Here is a 20,209-nt window from a genome sequence, read left to right on the forward strand (position 1 = left end):
GATTGGTATGTGTGTGGATTGGTAAGTGTGGATTGGTATATATGTGTGGATTGGTATACGTGTGGATTGGTATGCGTGTGGATTGGTATGCGTGTGAGAGTGATGGGTGTTATGCTGTACCATTTCCAATGTCTTTTTCATGATCTAATTATGCTCTAAAAGTACATCATAACTCCCATCACTCTATACTGTTCCATACAGTGGCAGAGCTGGGAGGCAGAGGCCTTGCACCCCCACCGCAGGACTCCTGAAAGGTAAGTGAACTTCAAAGAGGGAAAGGGTAGATAGTTAGGAGGGCGTATATAGGGAGAAGGGAGTGAGACAGGGGAAAGGGGGTAGATAGGGAGAAGGGAGTGAGAAGGAGTAGATACGGCAGAAGAGAGTGAGAAGGAGTAGATAGGGCAATCATACTCCTATCATGCCAAGTCTGCGAGTAAATCCTGGAATCTGGGTATGCCTGGGCATGATAGGAATGTGATTGCTGTTAATCATATATATATATGATATGTATAGACTTGAAAACCGAAGTTGTTTGTGTGGTTATTTGGAAAGTCCCTGGAGTGCCGGTAACTATTTTTGGACTTATATATATATATATATATAATATTATTTAATTGTTTTCTCCTATTTTGGTGTGTTACTTACTTTAAATAAAAGTGTTAGATTTTTTTATGGTGTGTGGGGGGGTCATATTCGGTTTTGGCCAGGTAAATGCTGCACTTTCGGTTTCAGTCCAGAATTCGTTTCGGTGCATCCCTACTACTAAGCCAGACAATTAAGTGGTAGGCCTAGACCACATCAATGTTTGGCGTAGTATATAGTGATTGGGGTTTTGTTACAAGTTTTTATTCCTTTCTTTTTTTGGGATGGGGGGGCGCCAGAGGAGTAGTCCGCACAGGGCGCCAGAACACCTAAGGCCGGCTCTGATAAGAGCCCTGTGCCGTCTGGTACTGGCAGAGCTGGACCGGGTGTAACTGGCAGATTTGGTGCATATGGAGCAATGTCGGGCAGCAACCCAACTGGTCTGGTATGCTAGATGGCCAGCGTGGGCCATGGGCATTTCCCTGCTTTGTCAGATGAGCAGTCCACGCCTGGTGGTCAATCCTAGCACAGCAGTGTTTCTAACTCACTACAAACAGATTCTGTCAAACAACTAACCTTTGCCTCAAAATTGTATCACTTAATAGCTGTTTTCAACATACATAATTAAGGCTCTGTAGAACCCCCAATGCACCCAAAAGAGTACACGTCACCGAGATACAATGATAGTTGCAGGAAGACAGTAATATTAAACTCGTGTTAAATAGAGATTTTTTAATGTTTAGAGTACACACAAATGGCTTGGTGAGTCATACAATGCCTCTACGTAGCCTACGTAAGATTTACATACAAATTATATTATTTTGCGATATCTAAAATGTGGTCTAATCGCTACATCGTTGTAGATTGATGATTAATATCACATTTGACGTCTACCGTCGTTGACATTATCTACTCTACGGTGAGCAAAGCCCTATAATTGCCACGCCTACAGACCAGCTGTCAGTCCGAAGTACGTTAATAAGTGTGATATCACTCATCCGCCATTATTCCGTGACGTCACTTCCGTCAGGTTCGAGTTATTCGATCCACCGAGCAAACACCGAAATGGTGACCACCCGGTGCCCCGAAACTGAAGAAGGGGACGTTGAGGCTTATCGGTGAGGGAAAAAGAACAGGCGTGTGAGAGTCAAAAACCGGAGACGTTAGAGCGGAGTTAGAGTCTTTGACAGCTGGTGGAAGTGGTAGATAAACACTGTTTCCAATTAAGCAAATGTATGATTTTAGTATAGCAACGCCATTAGCTCTCCATCGTCGAGTATATTCCGTTCATTGTTAGCGTTTATGTATGTGTTTGATAAGGGTTTATTTAAACTCATATTGTCAGTCCAGTCATCTCTTCCTGTCAGTATATTTGGAAGATAAGGCACTGCCGCTAGGCTTTTGTGTACATAAATGTATATTGGAATGCTCGCATGCTTCAACAAGTAGGGAGTTAATATTTTTATTATTCATATAAAAGGTTAATGAAACCTACAAGGGGCTTCGTCTAGTTCCCCATTATGTTTACTACTAAAGCTATTTAGCAGAAGTTGGGTACTTCCTGTGTCTAGCAGTCAGATAAATTGGGGTCTAGTCACTAAAGGGAAAGTTTGCAGCAGGGATGTAATCTTCAACTTCCTTGCCTCACTATTAAATATATTCAAGGGTCAACGTGGGCATCATGTTAGATGTATAACTCAATATGTGAGGGGACTTTGAATAAGTATTGCTGATTTGACTATACATCACACAGTTGCCTTCCTGCAGCAGAAGCTTACTGGGAATGAGCCTTCATAATGTATAGTTCAATGGAGGAGGTAAAACTACAAGTCTGCCTTTAGTGAATAGGTCCCATTTTTTCATGTCTGGTACTATGAAAACTTACAAAGTAGCAGATCATTTCTATACATTGGTTGTTAAAGGAGAATGTGCTTTATTGATGGAGGGAAAGCATGAGTGGGTGGAAAAGTGCAGATGATAGAGGAGAAATGAGGAGGAGTTGAAAGCAACACACAGCAGGAGATGCAGACATTTGTCACTTGGAACACTATTTGATTTGGAGCATTTTCATAGTAATAAAAATTTATTGACAAGTATGCAGTTCTCTGTAAGACTCCTATTAATATGCATAAGAACTGCTTTAAAGCACTCCTGTGCTTGGCCCAGGCATTTTTTTGTTTTTTAATTCTTTACCCTCTATTCTGTTTGTATGTAAACCAAGGTCATTTCTATTCAGTTTTACGTGCTGTGAGGCCTTATTTTATTGTCAAGTTTGTTTTGTCGATGGACCAAAAAGAGCCGTTTGCTGTTTTTTATGTTTAAGACTTGTAATGAGCTGTCATTACCTGCTTTTACACAGAAAACTTCAGTGGAGAAATAATAATATATACAAAAACGGCCTCAAACAGAATGCAGGCCCTATTCATTAACACAGTCCTTACTTATTCAATTTTTCAGATCTCCTCATTACATTACATTTATCTATAAAGTGCCGGCATATTCTGCAGTGCTGTTACAGTCAGTAGAACAATTTCACATACAAAAACACATACAATAACAAACTAGTGCAAAGAAAAAGGTGAGCTTACAATCTAGCTGGTGGTTTAAGGGGAAGTGAGACAATAGGAGAGGACTGCTTGGATGGGGATGAGTTGATCTGGTTCCGTTGATGTGTTGAAGCTGCTTTCTGCAGTGGTACTTGGTATGTCGTTTCCCTCCATTTTAACTCCAGTGTAACACCTTAACTATCCACTTGGGAAGAGGCAACAGCAGCCAATTCCAAGTGAAGCCTCGGAATTTATAGGGCTGCCTCACAAGTGGTCAGATAAGGTGATTGCATACAGGATCAGATGTTTCACACCTTGGCTAACAAATGCAATTAAGCTAGACTAGAGGGCACCAGATTTAACCCTTTGAGAGCAGCACGATACAGACATACTGGGTGGAAAACGGGTAACAGCAGGAGATGAGGGGTTCAAATGAAATGGTATATTCATACCTGTAAGAGAAGGAGAAATAGCAGACATAAGTGAATTCCAGAGGAGTCGTTGGATGAACGCATGAAGACCAGGGATGAGTGTCTGGATAGTCCAGTGTAACTCTTAACTATCCACTTATGATGAGACCACTTTTGAAGAGGCCACAGCAGCTACATTCTTTGATAGCAAAAGCTTTTGCTGAATTTAGAATCCAGACTTACTATTTTAGGAACCAACCCTTCCATTAGACTGATAGCAAATACCAGTGTCAACAGTGACATCTTGGAAGATGTGGAAAGTGAATGTATTAGCCAGAAAAATCCCACATGTGATTGGCTCATTACTGAAAGTTTGCATAAATAATATAATAATAAGAACGCCCAATATAGAACTTGGTGATTTTTGCTTGATTTATCCTAATCACTTCAATTGTCAAATACTGAAGTTCACCTTACTAAATCCCTGAGATGTTTTGTGAGATTTCCAGCTTGAAGACTGAACACAGACTTTGAATAAGCCTGTTGCTTTTTTGTTTTGTAAGAAAAACTATTTTGAAAAGTATGTAGACGGCTAAAGCACAGCAGAGTATCTGCTTAAACAGGTAGGGCTGCAACAACTAATAGATAAAATCGTTAATGAAAATCGTTGCCAACGAATTTAATAATTGATTAGTTGAATCGATTTTTATCGATTTATAAAATGAGGGTATTTTTCAGAGCAAACGCTCCCTAAAATACCCCTCATTATACAATCTGTTTCAGTGACTCGCAGCAGCTCCTACTTACAGTCCCTCCCTGTAATCACGGACAACTGGCCCCGCCCCTTCCTTCTTCCAGAACCACATGGGTAAGACACTCATCTAACTATAAAATTAATATTTGGGCTGCTGAAGGTTAGGGGAGGTGGGGGTTAATTTAGGGGCTGCTGTGGTTAATGGGTTGTTTGGGGTTAATTTAGGGGCAGCTATGGTTAATGGGGTGTTTAGGGTTAATTTAGGGTAGTTGTGGTTGATGGGATGTTTAGGGTTAATTTAATTAATTTAATAAAGTTAACTTAAGGTGCAGTTAGAGGTAAAGAGGGGCAAACTAAGGGGAAATTAAATCCTGGGGCAGTGAAGATTAACCCAGTACTGATTTATAAAAGTGTGGTGTCAGTGTGCTGTGAACGGGTCTGTGACTCTGAGGGGACTATGAGATATCTGGGGAGGACGGAGTGACATATCTGGGGGTAAAAGGCATATGTGGGGAGGGCACTGTGGCATGTCTGGGGAGGACGGAGTGGTGTATCAGGGTGTATAAGGCATATCTTGGGGGTAGAATGGAGTGGCATATGTGGAGAGGGCAGCGTGGCATGTCTGGGAGGCAGTGTGGCATGTCTGGGGAGGATGGAGTGGTGTATCGGGGGTATACGGCATATCGGGCCACAGTGGTGTGTCTGGGAGGCAGCGTGGCAAGCTCAAATGTGCATAAATTGGGGGGGGGGCTGGTTGGGAAATAAAGACAAGAAATGCATTTTATCAGTTTTTATTTTGTTTTTTTTATTCTGCTGTTTGTATTTAACATCATTGGTTTATTAAATTATTTTAAATGAAAAATTTACATTTTTTATCAGATTAATCGGCCAACTAATCGATTATAAAAATAATCGTTAGTTGCAGCCCTAGAAACAGTGTTGTGCTATTGAAAGGTATAATTATATGTTGGAAGTGGACAATAAATAAAATTCTGCCCAGTGAGTTGTGCCCATTATGTTCAGGGTTTGTTTTGTATGCAGACTGGTAATCAGACTTTAAGTGGTTATTGAAAAGGATTAGTCGATGCTGTTTTGCTACAAGTGGGTGATTGCATGGCTAGGGGGTCTGGTCCCCTGACTTGCTATGTTTCGGTAGTGAGATGCAGCTTATGTTGCTTTTTGTGTTACAGCTCACTTCTGCTTGTCATTCAGGGGATCTCCTGTCCAAATATAACCCTTGAAAGGTTATGATTTAAAGGAAAATACTATATACAGTGGATATAAGAAGTCTACACACCCCTGTTAAAATGCCGGGTTATGTGATAAATAATGTCCGGGCTTTTTCCACCTTTAATGTGACCTATAACGTGAACAATTCATTTGCAAAACACACTGAAATCTTTGGGGGAGTGGGGTCTCAGAATAATCTGCATAAGTGTGCACACCCTCTTATAACTGGGGCTGCGTTCAGAATTAACCAATCACATTCAAACTCATGTTAAATAGAAGTCATTACACACCTGCCATCATTTAAAGTGACTGATTAATCACAGTTGAGCTGTTCTGGTAGGATTTACCTGACACTTGCTTAGTTGCATCTCAGAGCAGAAGCCATTGTCCGCAGAGGCTTTTCAAAGCATCAGAGGCATCTCATTGTTGAAAGATAGTCAGGAGAAGGGTACAAAATAACTTCCAAAGCATTAGATATGCCATGGAACACAGTGTAGACAGTTATCAAGTGGAGACAATATGGCATTACAGAGACATTACCAAAATTGATGAAAAGACGAGAAGAAAACTGGTCAGGGAGGCCTACTGCAACATTAACCCCTTAACGACAATTGCCGGTCCTGGCACGACACGGAAAAGCATGTGCTTTACGACAATTGACGTGCCAGGACCGGCACGTCTTTAAACGGGTGCAGAAAGCGATCTGTTTTCGCTTTCTGCACCCAAAAAACGTTGCTGAATGCCTCGACCTCGAGGCATTCAGCAACGCCGCTATCGGAACGAAGGGGCCATCTCTGGCCCCTCCACGGGGCGTCAACATCCGCCATACTTTGTATGGAGGCGGACGCCCGTATTAAAAGCGTTTAGGAGGCGATCGACGATCGCCTCCTAAACTTAAATGGTGTCGCTGGAATGCCTCGATCAGGAGGCATCCAGCGACACCAAACACTTACCTTTCGATGGGCTGTGACCGCTCCGGAGAGCGGTCACAGCCGCAGCTGCCGATGATCTTCGCCATCAAGCAAGATGGCCGCTGCCCTGTAACAGGAACAAACAAATTTTAAAAGTTCGCTAGACAGTCCAGACCATCTAGAGAACTTTGGCTCCACTTGCAGGTTGAATACAGGTACTGCATTCACCATGCAAGTCAATGGAAGCCAGCTTTCTAATCACAGTGTGATTAGTAAAAATAAATTAAAAAATAAAATAAAATTTATAATAATTAGAAAAAAAATAGTAAAAAACTAGTAAAATGTAAAAATCATTTCCCACTGATGTCACTATCAGGGGAACCTCCAAGTTGAAAAAAAATTTTAAAATTTTTTTTTAAAAAAGAAAAAAAAATATATATATATATAAAAAATATATTTTTGTGAGCAAGTCCTAAAATTAGCATATTAGCTTAAAACAATTCTCGCATGGAAAGAGTTAAAATACTGGCATATTAAATGCCCGTGGGGTGTCTACTTTTAAAAAAGGTATGATTTGATGGGGTAAATTGAATTGGCCGGGTTCAACAACGTCCCAATTAACACCGGGGGAAGGATGGCCACACACCTAATTTCCAATTAGAAAAATGCACACGTACCAAATGTGGCCTTTTAGTTCCCACAAAAATGACACACCCATGCATGTGGGATATCACTGCACTCAGGAGATGTTGCTGAACACATTATGGGGTGTCGTGTGACAGCGGCATATACCAGGAGCTGTAAATTCATACATAAAGTAGGTGTGTGTGGGAAAAATACACACACAAAAATACTACTGCAAACTTTGAAAACATGCTGGTGGTAAAATGTGCATGCAAAGAGTTAAAATACCCGCATTTAAAATACCCTGTGGTGTCTAGTTTTGAAAAATATATGGTTTTGTTGGGCACACTGAAATGGCCCGGCTCAAAGATGTACCAAATAGGGCATGGGCAGTGGATCCCCAAATGCCAAAGTTCAACATTGAAAAATGCGCATGCCCCAAATGTGGCCCTTTTGCCCCCAAACGGCCAGGCAAAATCCTTCATGTGAGGTATCGCTGTACTCAGGAGATGTTGCTGAACACATATTGGGGTGTTTTGTGATAGTGACATATACGAGAACTTTTTAATTCATACCTGAAGTAAAATGTGTGTGGAAAACCAAATGCAAAAAAATGACTACCACAAAGTTTGACAAAGACTGGTGGTAGATATGGTGCATGGAAAGAGTTAAAATACTAGCATTTGGAATACCCTGGGCTGTCTAGTTTTCAAAAATATATGATTTGATGGGGTAAATTGCATTGGCCGGGTTCAAAGATACCCGAAATGGCACATGAGGGGAAGAATTACCAGATTTGGAAAAAATGGCTTTGAAATAGCAAAACGCTACCTGTACTTATTGCCCCATAATGGGTAGAAAAAAGCAAAAAAACATAAAAACATTGGGTATTTCTAAACTCAGGACAAATAGTAGAATCCATTTAGCAGGTTTTTTCATTACCTTTTATAGATGAGTAAAAGATTTTTCAACTAAAAGTTAGAAACAGTCATTTTTTTCTAAATTTTTCACCATATTTTATACTTTTTTTAGTAGTAAATAATATGATACAATCAAAACAATGTCATCTAAAGAAAGCCCTTCTTGTCCTGAAAAAAACAATATCTAATGTGTGTGGGTTCAGTAAACGGGAAAGAAGAAAATTACAACTAAACACGAGCAGCGCAGAAATGTTAAAACGGCCATTGTCACGAAGGGTACAAAAAGTAAAATCAGCCTTTGTCACGAAGGGGTTAAAGGAACTGATGGAATTTCTGGCAAGTACAGGCTGTGTGCCACATGTGACAACAATCTCCCGTATTCGTCATGTTAATGGGGAAGGGTAAATGTGTTGTGGTCTGATGAAACCAAGGTTGGCTTTTTGGCCATAGTTCCAAAAGGTATGTTTGGCGCAAAAACACTGCACATCACCCAAAAAACACCATACCCACAGTGAAGCATGGTGGTGGCAGCATTGTGCTTTAGGGCTATTTTTCTTCAGCTGGAACCGGGTCAGGGTAAAGGGAATTATAAACGGTTCCAAATACCAGGAAATTCTGGCATAAAACCTTCAGGCGTCCGTTAGGAAGAGGAAGTTCACAATTCAGCACGACAATGACCCAAAGCACACGTTAAAAATGGCCCAGACCTGAGTCCAATTGACCATCTGTGGGGTGATCTGAAGAGGGCTGTGCACAGGAGATATCCTCGCAATCTGACAGATTTGGAGTGCTTTTGCAAAAAGTGGGCAAATATTGCCGTGCCATGCTGATAGACTCCTACCCAATAAGACTGACTGCTGTAATAAAATCAAAAGGTGCTTCAACATGGTATTAGTTTAAGGGTGTGCAACCAAGTTATTATTTTATTTATTTATTCCCCCCCCCCCCAAAGATTTCAGTTTGTTTTCCCATTTAATTGTTCATGTTACGGGTCACATTAAAGGTGGAAAAAGTTCTGACATGATTTTTCTCATTCTGTAACATCACAAGAACCTGGCACTTCAACAGGGGTGTATAGACTTTTTATATCCGCTGTGTACAGTGAGTTAGTCTGACGTTTTATAAAATATAACCACTATAATATGTCAAAATACGATGCCGATCATATATGACGTCCTGTGAGTAGGAGGGATATATTAGGCAGCAAGTGAACATTTCGTTCTGAAAGCTGATGTGTTAGAAGCAGGAAAAATGGGCAAGGGTAAGGATTTGAGCGACTTTGACAAGGGCTGAATTACGAGGGCTAGACAACTGGGTCTAGGTCATGTGGTCAAATCCCTCGAGCTACTGTAGCTCACATTGCTTAAAAAGTTAATGGTGGTTCTGATAGAAAAGTGTCAGAACACACAGGGCATCACAGTTTGTTGTGTATGGGGCCTCGTAGCCGCAGACCAGTCAGGGTGCCCAGGCTGACCACTGCCAAAAGCGCCTACGATATTAGGTAGGTGAACGTAATGTCATGGCTGATCTGTGTGTGTGTATATATAATGTATGTGTGTATATATATGAGAAGCTCCACTTACATGTGAATAATGGCAAGCATATTGTTCACACTGAACTAAATGTGTCCAAGGAGTTTGGTCCGGAATTTGATACAAAAGTATCAACCAAGCAGCCACTACCAAAAAACGCAAACACGTTGGCTTCAGTCCAATAGAAGGCACACGCCACACGTGTAAAATGTGGAAAAGATCTTTATTTTAGTTTAAAGTGAAGTTCCTATAGAGAAAAAAAAATGCATTGTAATGCTTTGAAACACATTCTGACATTTTGTCATGGATTAATCCCATAGATTAATAGAAGACTGCCTCACACCACTGCCCAGCTCTCCTGGAAAAAAGACCTCGCCAGCCAAACGCAAGCAGTACTACATTAACCGTGCCATCCGCAACTCTGAACTGACACCGAAAGCCAAGGGACGCAAGAGTCTACGCCGGCTAGAGAACAGTGAGATAAAAAAAGGGCAGGGTTGCTTCCAGAATGCTGCCTGTTCAGTGTATCACCTGGTTCATGGACTGCCTAAAGCAGACATGGTTTCTAAATCAGTGTCTCGCTATAGAAAAATCTGGTATATGTCTGCAGGGAAGACGGACACTTTCTGTTTGCTTACCTAATCCTGATTTATTAGCAGTTTTGAGTGGTGTAGGGTATATAGGGGTAATATTGCAAGATGTGAGCAGATGGATAAATAAGGTGGTGGATGCTCATTTGTTACTCCTTTACATGACTCGTTTCTAGCTTTGCATATGGGGTAACAGATCATAGTATGAAACGCTTTATATATAGTAGACATGTGAGGAAGCTATGTTTCAAGCTGCTAGCTTCATATTTCATTATCCCAGCCATTATGAGACCTTGGGGATTTAAGGCAAACATTTTAGATTATAATGGTATGTCCCTCACAAACTGGTTACTCTGCCTTAGCACGCTACCTGATGACGCTGCTGGAGAGGGAAGAATGTGCTACGGATGAGATGGATACCCGTACATCCGCATCACCTAGCATATTTACTGAGGCCTGTAACAATGAGACATATAATGAGGTAAGAGGGGGACATCTAGAACGAGCACGGAATTAAAATTTTTTTATTTTTTTTTTTAACTGCGGTCTTCAAGGGAAGACGCAGTACGCGAACGCCGGTCCTGAAGTGGTTAAGTTCACATGTGGTCTTTATTACTGTTATGTTGGTAGATATGGAATGATTTCATGAACCGCACAGGCGAGGAACAGGAGAAAGTCTTGATATACCTGGAACATGAAATACGGCAAAGACCCAGAGAGAGGGCTAACAAGACAAGAGACATAAGAACAGGTACAAAGATTTCCACAAAAAAATTACTACCACATGGGGGCAGAATCACCAGATTTGGAAAAATGATTTTGAAATAGCGAAACGCTACTTTTTTCCTAAATTTTTCACCATAATATATATATATATTATATTATATTATATTATTAGTGTGTGTGTAAATGATAGGATACAATCTAAATAAAGCCCTTGTTGCCCTGAAAGTGTGGCTTCAGTAAATGGGGAAGTAGACTGCAGCTAAATACGAGCACCGCAGAAATGTTAACACAGCCATTGTCACGAAGGTTACGGAAATAAAATCGGCCATTGTCACTAAGGTGTTATGTAAATCAGATGTAGCAACTACTGTAGTCACAGTAGAATATTTTGTTTCCTTCGACTAAACTCTTCATGCTGGGGATTGTCGTTACAAGCTACATTACTGTGCTGTTTCTTTCTGTGAAGTGTTTTGCAAGATCCCGCTAATTTATCTTATGGAAGGATTATTCTGCCATTCTTTTTTCTAGACCATCCTGCGCGTACTGCTGAAGAGTGTTACCAACGAATTAACCGCAGCCTTCGTGGCACCCTGAGAAAACGTCAGATTCCCATGGTAAGATGGAGGCTCCTTTTGTGTTTTAGCCAAAAAGGCTTTAGGTGTTTGTTTGCTATCCCTTAAACATGACAAACATTAGCTGTTTAACAGCAATCTGAGCAAATAAGAAAATAAAAATAAGTACCACTGTATAGTGCAGATATGAAAGTAATTTCTTTCGGTAGAAAGTCTTTGTATTTTTTGACGCGCATTTTTGACACTATATGCAGGTTAAGAAATCTGTAATCAAATATTCCTGTTAATTAAGACCTTCATCTAAAACGTATCTATTGTATCTTCTCCATGTACCAGTTATGTAATGGTTCAAAGCTTTAAGTAAACCTATTACAGTACTTTTGGTCATGCAATGTATGTGTACACCTCACCATCACACCTATATGATCTTGCTGGACATCCCTTTCCAAAACCATGGGCGTATGGAGTTGGGCCTCTATGCAATTATAACAACCTCAACTCTTCTGTAAAGGCTTCCACAAGATTGTGCAGTGTGAATGTGCTCATTCAGCCAAAGGTGCACTTGTGAGGTCAGGCACTGATCTTGGATGAGAAGCCCTTTCTTGCAATTAGCGTTCCAATTCATTCAAAAGGTGTTTAATGGGGTTAAGGTCCAGGCTTTGTAAAGGCCACTCAAGTTCCTCCACACCAGACTTGTTAAACGGGCCTTCTCTTTGGAATGGGACAAGACCTTCCCTGAACTGGTGCCACAACAATGTAGCATTAACATCGCCCGTCAATGAAACTAAGGGGCCTAGCTCAAACACTGAAAAAGAGCCCCAGACGTATTGCATTCATACAGCGCCAGCAGATTCCGTAGAATCCATAACAATTATCCCTCCTCCACCAAATTTGTCCATCAGACTTCCAGATAGTGACATGTGATTCATCGTTCGAGAGACCACATTTCCACTGATTTAGAGTCCAGGGGCGCGATGTGCTTTACACCACTCCAGCTGACATTTGGCAGCACTACTTGCTTCTGTGACTGTGTGGTCTACTACAGGGCCGAAATGTCATGAACTAACTTGTGGCATCGAATGACGGTGCCACTCTACCATTAGTGTTTGTCTATAGTTATGGAATACCAATGTGCTTCATTTTATACACCAATTGGTACGGCTAAGCTCAATATTTAGGAGGCGGTCCACATACATTTGATCATATATTGTATGTCAATCAGGAAGAGCAGTTAATTGCATGCTAGGATACTTAAGCCTGAACAGTTCCTGTTTCTTAAAGTTAAAATTCAAAAAGAGAAACAAGACTTTTTTTATTTAATTAATTTATAATGAATAGTGCACTGTTTTGTTTTTTCTTTTTTTTTTTTTGGATTGATTGGAATATGTTCAGCCCCAACCTCGCATGAGAACCCGCATGGCTATATGTTGTCAGGCCCTTTTTCTTCATGGTGGGTCCAAGTCCCTGCACCTCCCCCCTGTGCTTTGTGTTTAATTGGTGCCATAATGCTAGTTGCAAGCACTGGAATGCTCACTGCTACTGGCATTCTGAACCATCAAAGCAGACACTTAAAGCCCAGTGTTTGATGCTGACATGAAATGTTATGAAGGGTTAAAATGAGAAATTAAGCGTGTTCCTTTCACTAAATATTGTTGGTTTTGTTGGATATTACACATTATCTATGCTAGTGCAGATGTTGTTTCTCCAAGGATATATATTTTTCCTTGTTAATTTTCTGGGTCAGATTGACCTTGTGTGGCACGCTTCTTCCTGGAACTGTCCACTGTTTTACCTCCACCCTGTTCTCTTGCTGCTAAAGGCTGATAAAGGCATGGCTTGTGAGTCAGCTGTTAATGATGTACCTACTGCAACTTAGCAAGCAGGCCAATATAATGCTAAAAGATATACCATACTGGTTCAGTGCTTTTGCATATACAATGTAATGCATACAAATAATGTTCATAGGTTTCTGGTTTAATCATTACGATTGATACATTTTCTCGCAGGGAACCCTGGAATGTTTGGAAGAAGAGATGCTCTCTTTCTTCTCAATCACCCCTGAATCGGTTTACATTGCCTTGATGGAAAACAGGTACATCATTAAGTGCCTTTTCAGAATTTCTGTCCAGGACACATTCAGCCTGGGGGGGAAAAATTATATATAGATATATATTCCTTTGCTTGGCACCGTGTGTTTAGAAGAAAGTATGTAAATCTTGGTCCAGCCTGTTTTCCACTTGTGAATGTGGAAAAGTATCTTGTATCTGTAAAAATACACTAGCCATAAATTATGTATGCAGCATGAATGAATATTAGTGCAAAAAAGTCATAGAAAACAGCTCTCAAGATCTCTTCAGCTAGCGACTTTCACTTTGTTCGATACTTGAGCAGATTGGAATTGGAAGCAACATGAAAATATTTGTTCTTAAATTGAGGAAAAGGAGCCCTGCAATGACCATAGTTAATACACCTTAAATCATAGTGCATGTGTTGAGTTTACACACTCATTCTGTTTTCTGGTTCTCCCAGTTACCAGCGCCTCCTGTTGCACGCTGTGTGTCAATACATGGATCTGGTCTCTGCAAGTAAGACGTCACATTGGGGGAAAATATTGCTGGCTCATAAACCATAAACAGTGCCACAAATCTTCAAATTTGTATTTGCGACACAAGGCAATATACATCGAGAAATTGCTGGGTAAAGTTCTAAATGTGGGGCAATTACAATGGAAACCAGAAGAGTCGTCCCCGTATTGGGACTGCATTATATATGGCCTATTGCATCTTTTCATTCAGCCTTACTTGTGTGTATGATTGTAATTTTATTTGAATGATCTGCTGTTTTAGTTGATGAATTTGTAGAGGAGTTGCAACAACTTTGAGAAAGAAAAATGCATTATGGCATGCGTGAACCTTGCTTAGTTTGTCTTGAAACAAGAGCCAGGGTTGGTTCTTACATACTACATAGTACAGTAGTAAGGTTTCTATAGAGTTACATTTTTAGTGTGCACTATGCACCACTTTTTTGTAGTTCTATCAGTTTTCATCTTTTGCAAAGACACGTTGGCGCGATTAAATGTTTTTCAACGTGTATGCAAACTCAATTTAGCACATAAATGCATTACATATTTTGAGTCTATGTGCATTCAATTTGCCCTTCCCGTTAGGTTTGGCAAAACTTAGTTTATATTTAAATAGGCATTTAATAAAATGGATGTGATACATTTGAAGAATATAGTCTCTTATCGCATGTATATTGAAAGTATAACTTTTTTCTTTTCTTTTTTTTTTTTTTTTAGGTTCTGACTTTAAGGGCAAACGGCAGATACGTGTAATGAATAGACACAGGGTATTCTGTCCTCCTGAGCTGCTGCTGTCCTCTTACCTCCAGATGAAGTGCTGACCCTTCTGGGTGTTCAGCACAAGGAGTTATCCAATGGCTTTTTAAACCATTGTCAGCAGTTGCTCCCTGTCCTTGTTACTCTGCACAGCATTATTACACGCACTGCTTCAATGTATCTTTATTGCCCCGTGATTAACCTATAGTTAACACTATCTGTGCCCAGTAGAACGTCCTTGTGGAAAATGTATCTTGTTTGCTGTTGCTTAAACCCAATAACCAGTAATAGAATGCTGTGCAGAGTTGTATGGCAGGTGTGCTGAAGTAAATGTGTGTTTTATGTAAAATTGTACATATGTGAATGTAATACTGACTGTACAAAAAAATTAAGGCACCCAAAAATTATACTTCTCTTGTACAAAGGGGTCCTGGTTAAACAACATAACTATAGATTGGATATTGGTGAATTATAAGCTTTGCAAAAAAACTGTATCACATTTGTCCTGTTATTGAACTTTGCACTTGAGATGGGGGGGGGGGGGAGCCTGCTGTATATTGTCAGTAGGTGTCATTTGTATAGCTCGCGTTCCCTCCCTTTACCAAATGTTGGTATCTCTGAGCAGGCTACCTCTTATGGTACTTAAAGAAAATTGTATCCTGTTTATTCACAAGGTCTATAGTTAGGCCTTTAGATGTGCTTAGGATGCATCATGACTGCACACATCTTATTATATTGTTTTTTAGTGGAATCTTATGCACAGTCAGCAGGTGCCAATTCATTTCAATACTTGGTGACAGTACAAGCAGTTGTAGACCATTGTCATATTTGTATAATAAAATACTTTAATCATATATATTGTGGTTTTTGTTTTGGGTAAGACTGCTGCCTATTTCATGTTATGAGTATTGACAATGCAGTGAATCTCTCTATGGAGTTTGATTAGAATGGAGAGTTTTCTGAACTTGGTACAGATCATCCTATCATACTGCCTCACAATAAGCTGATATTGACTGCTATTGCAGTACATCTAACACCAGCAGGCCAGCTGTTTACATGAATCCCTATGCTCTCCATCCTGCTTTTCTTAGACACTTAGGACACCCTGTGCTACTCTTACTTTAAGACACTGGCAGGAGTGTAAATGTCAGTCAGTTATACCGTATTAAGTGTACCTACACAAGTTACCGTATAAGTAACAGTAGAACATTCAATATAAATTGTACCAACCAAATTTAAATACGTATTTGCTCGATTATAAGACAAGGTTTTTTTCAGAGCAAATGCTCTGAAAAATACCCCTCGTCTTATAATCGAGGTCGTCTTCTAATCAGATCTCAAATGAGTTCTGACTAAGATCCAGATCCCCTGCAGCGCTGCAGAGGACCTGGATCCTCCTGTCTGGTAATATCATCAGCTGCTGCCGGCACTTACACCAAGTGTCTATCACCGAGCGCCACCAGCCGGAGGTTGTCTACGCACATACCTTCCCCAGATGCCAGAGAAGAGAATTCCCTGCAGTGCTGCAGGGAATTCTCTTCTCTGCCAGCCGGCGAACGTCTGCTCGATGAACACGGGTAACCCCCGCTACTGCTTGTACCTCTGCTGTAGCTTCTATGATGCATGACCTTCCAGTGCTCATAGAAGTTGTGGCGGAACACCCGCTGCCCCCACCAGACACTAGGGAGTCACAAGCACTGGTAAGTCTGGGGGGGGGGGGGGTGTTGTATGGGTAGCATAAGGCTTTTCTGGAGGCAGTGTGCCCCGTGCCTTTTAACCCCCTTTATGCCAGAGTGGCATATAGGAGGGTATAAGGCATATCAGGGAGGCAGAGTGGCAAATAGGGGGGTATAAGGCATATCTCGGGGGCAGATGTGCATAACTGGGGGGCAGGGGGCCAAAAGGAAATATAAACAAATTTTGGGGGGGTCTTATAATCGAGCAAATACGGTATTTTACACACCTGTCTTACAACACCAATAATTCAATCTCATTGGTTCTGGTTTTGAAGAGAAGCATAAAGGAATGTCTGCTGTTATAATGTTCAATTTGGATTATTAGTATTTTGGGTTACAATTTTTTTTTTTTTTTTTTTTTGAGGGTGCCACAGATACTGTACTGCTATTGAGAGGGAAAAAATAACATTTATAATAACATACGTCAAAACAAAACTGATGCATCAATTTAAATGGATGAGGAAAATGTTACAATTGCGTATTTGCTACCAATTGCACTGGCATAATGCATGGATTACATTTTTAACCCCTTAATGACAGCCTATACATTTATGGGCTCAAAATGCATTGTTTTCAATGGGTTTAGGGACTGCCAAGGGGTTAATTTATTCAGAGGTGATTTTGTCATTCAGATCCTGGAAGTTTAGTGCAACACAACTAAATGCTTTACCTGCACACAATAAGGCAATGGTTCTTATCGGTTCATTTAAAAGATTTAGAATACCAGATGCATTTAATAGCTTTCACAGGCCGGACATCTACATACACCAAGGAGGCACAATGGGGGGGGGTGCTGTGCTTTCAAATCCTTGATTTCACCATGTATTACAAAGAGCCGACCCCAGTGTTCTGCAGCTGCATGAGGACCTGGGCAGGCCCTGTATAATGTGTAGTTAAACCAGTGAAGTCTCTTCACAGAATTCTGGGTTGGCTCAGCCCTTTTTGTTGGTCACAACGAGTAGTGATGGGAGAGTGTAGAATTGTTGAAATTGTTTCCTGTACACTGGTTAACCCTCTATATAACACATATAAATTTGGCCTGATCCAAGTGTAAAAAAAACTAACCAATGTTAGTGAAGTTCAGTTTTCTACTAAATAATGGTGTCAAAATGCCACCTTTAGACCAATGCATTTTAAAGGGAAGTTCTCAGTAGTATTGCTATTGGAACCCTGCTGTTGAGGAAAATAACTTTGAATTGAATCTAAATAAATTTGTCCTCAAAGGATGCCAGAAAATACTAATTTTGCATTTGAAATGCTTTGGTTTCAATATTTCAATTTGACATCTTTCAGTGGAAAAAAAAATAACACTGCTTAGCCCAGATTTACTTGTACCACATAGTGGTATGCAGTGTATAGAAATCAATATTATATAAGTTTATTTTATTGTGTATAAAGCACCATCCTATTCAGCAGTGCTGTACAATAGGTAGCAAATAGTACATGGATACAAGCTTGCTTGGAAATATAGCTGCAGTGGCCTTCTCCCAAGTTACACTGGACTATCCAGACATCCCTCCCTTGCTTTCGTCCAACTACTCCCCTGGCAATCTGTAATGGGGTCAACCATCTCCCTCTCCTACAGGTATGATTATCTCATTGCGTCTGATTCACACATGAACCCCTCATCTCCTGCTGTTACACATTGATTTCCCCTGGGATGTCTCTGTCCTGCCTGTTTGTATGCCCTGTTGAGTTCAAAGGGTTACATTTGGTACCCTCTTGACTATCTTAATTGCAGCTGTTAACACAAAGTGTAAAACATCTACTAAATGCAATCACCTTATTTGACCACTTGTGAGTTTTCCCAATAAATTCCTCACTTGGAAACAAGCTTGCTAGGAAAAGAGCGACAGTGGCCTCATCACCAGTGGCTTAACCACTGACTAGACTGTAAGCGTGCAAGTGCAGGGCCATCTTCTCTTTTTGTGCTAGTTTGTTATTGTGTGGGATTTTAAATGATTCCACTGATTATAACCAGGGCTAACATTAATATTGATTGGACTTCCAACACACACAAACCCCGCCACAAAAGTACTTGCTACACTGACTCAGCGGTTTAGGAGGAGACTGTGGCAATCAGCACAGTCTTCCCTCCCCCTGACCCTAGCATAACTCAGCATGAGATGTCCTCATGTCACACATGAGGAGCAAAGGATTAGCACAATACTATGCTGGTAGCATAGAAAACAAATGGTGCGGGTCCGGCAAGTGACATGCGAGTTGCAATCAGGGCCGACCTTAGGTGTTCAGGTGTTCTGTGATGCACTCCATCATCGCCAAAGTTTCTTTTCCCCTCCTTTGCTCTGCCGCATTTCTCTTTTCCTCCCTCAAATAAACACATGGAAGCATAGTGGGTATAGAGCAACTGAAGATCACGTACAAATTCAGCATTAAAGGTATGGATGAGATAAATAATGCATAGAAACCCTGGATTACAGGTATAGATTACGGGACGTAAGGGGCCAACCCTGGCACTCAGATTGCACACGTAGGATTTGCACCCACAGGATTTGCTTTAGCACCCAGATTACACACAGACACAGGATTAGCCCAGATTTTATCCACCGGATTTACCCAGCTCCAAGATTAAACACTTTGTCTCCTCTCAGTAAGGCTCTTGCTCAACAACGCTTTCTGGAGTCTGAGCTCCAGGAGGTCATGTCACCCCCAATGCTTCCGCATACATGCAGGAGCACAAGAGGCTGCCTGCCTGCCCGCCCCTGCAGAGAGGGCTGTGAGGGGAGATACTGGCTATAGTTGCGGGTCTGCGAGGGTGGGGCAACAAAAGGGACAGACATTCAATGTTGCATGACCTTATGAGATGGAGCTTCGTGTTCCTCGGCACAGGTACTCCCTGACAGAGGTACGCCACAGCTCCTATCATTACATTTTTAACTAGACACAGGCGGTGGTACAGCATGACTCCTATTATTATTATATAGTCATCCAGACACTGAGGGTGGTACACTATAATTCCTATCATTATATAGTAAGCCAAACACGGACGGTGGTACGTCATACCTCCCATTTCACATTTTTGTTTGCATTTCTCACACTCTCAATCACTCTCATGCTCACTCACACATTACACCTCACTCTCATTACAACCACTCACTCCCATCCAGTTCTTACTGTGGGCAGGGCCAGACCAGAGGAAGCAGGGACAGTGTGTCAAAACAAAGACACTCAGAGGAATGGCTTGCAGTAGCTGGGAAGAGAGAGGTGGTAGATAGCTTCATAGTCCCTCACCTGTCTCTCTATTGGTGCTGGCTGCTGAAGAGGAAGCTCCGCCATTTTGCATAAGTCTGCTTCCTGCTTCTCTGTCACACAAAAAAATGCTTTGCATTGCTGGTATTTTACTTATGCCAGCACCAGCTTCAAGGGAATGATTACCAGCGGGGTGGCAAGCCTAGTTGTTGCTGCGGAATCTGCTGGTGCTATATAAATAAATGTAACGTACACAACATAATTTGCACTTACATAAACAAAAGGTAAGGAGGGACCTGCTCAAATAAGCTTATATTACTGAATAAAGGCAATGTTCAATTATTTAGAAAATGGTTATATAGTAGACTGGAGGCATTATTCATCATGTGAATATTGCATGAATTTGAAACTTTTTCTCAAGGAAAAAGGTATGTTGATAAATGCATCATCTTGAGAATCATCTCCAATGATTACCATCTAACTGTATTCTGTAAAGCATTCAGAAGGGCTGGGTAAATCAGTCTCTTGG

The 20,209-nt window shown here is 40.9% G+C and overlaps 1 protein-coding gene across 1 annotated transcript; it reads left to right on the plus strand.

The window, feature by feature from the left end:
- The first annotated feature begins 1,647 nt into the window (after positions 1-1,647).
- LOC149289479 (R3H domain-containing protein 4-like) lies at positions 1,648-14,799 on the plus strand. Its single transcript, XM_089490536.1, has 8 exons — positions 1,648-1,700; positions 9,830-9,984; positions 10,462-10,580; positions 10,730-10,850; positions 11,354-11,439; positions 13,404-13,489; positions 13,927-13,982; positions 14,696-14,799. Exons 1-8 carry the CDS (start codon positions 1,648-1,650, stop codon positions 14,797-14,799), a joined length of 780 nt encoding a protein of 259 aa, XP_089346662.1.
- The last annotated feature ends 5,410 nt before the right edge of the window (positions 14,800-20,209 follow it).

Source organism: Sceloporus occidentalis, unplaced genomic scaffold (genome assembly GCF_023333645.1).
Source record: "Sceloporus occidentalis isolate IW3139 unplaced genomic scaffold, rSceOcc1.0.p SCAF_45, whole genome shotgun sequence".
Classification (NCBI taxonomy): domain Eukaryota; kingdom Metazoa; phylum Chordata; class Lepidosauria; order Squamata; family Phrynosomatidae; genus Sceloporus; species Sceloporus occidentalis.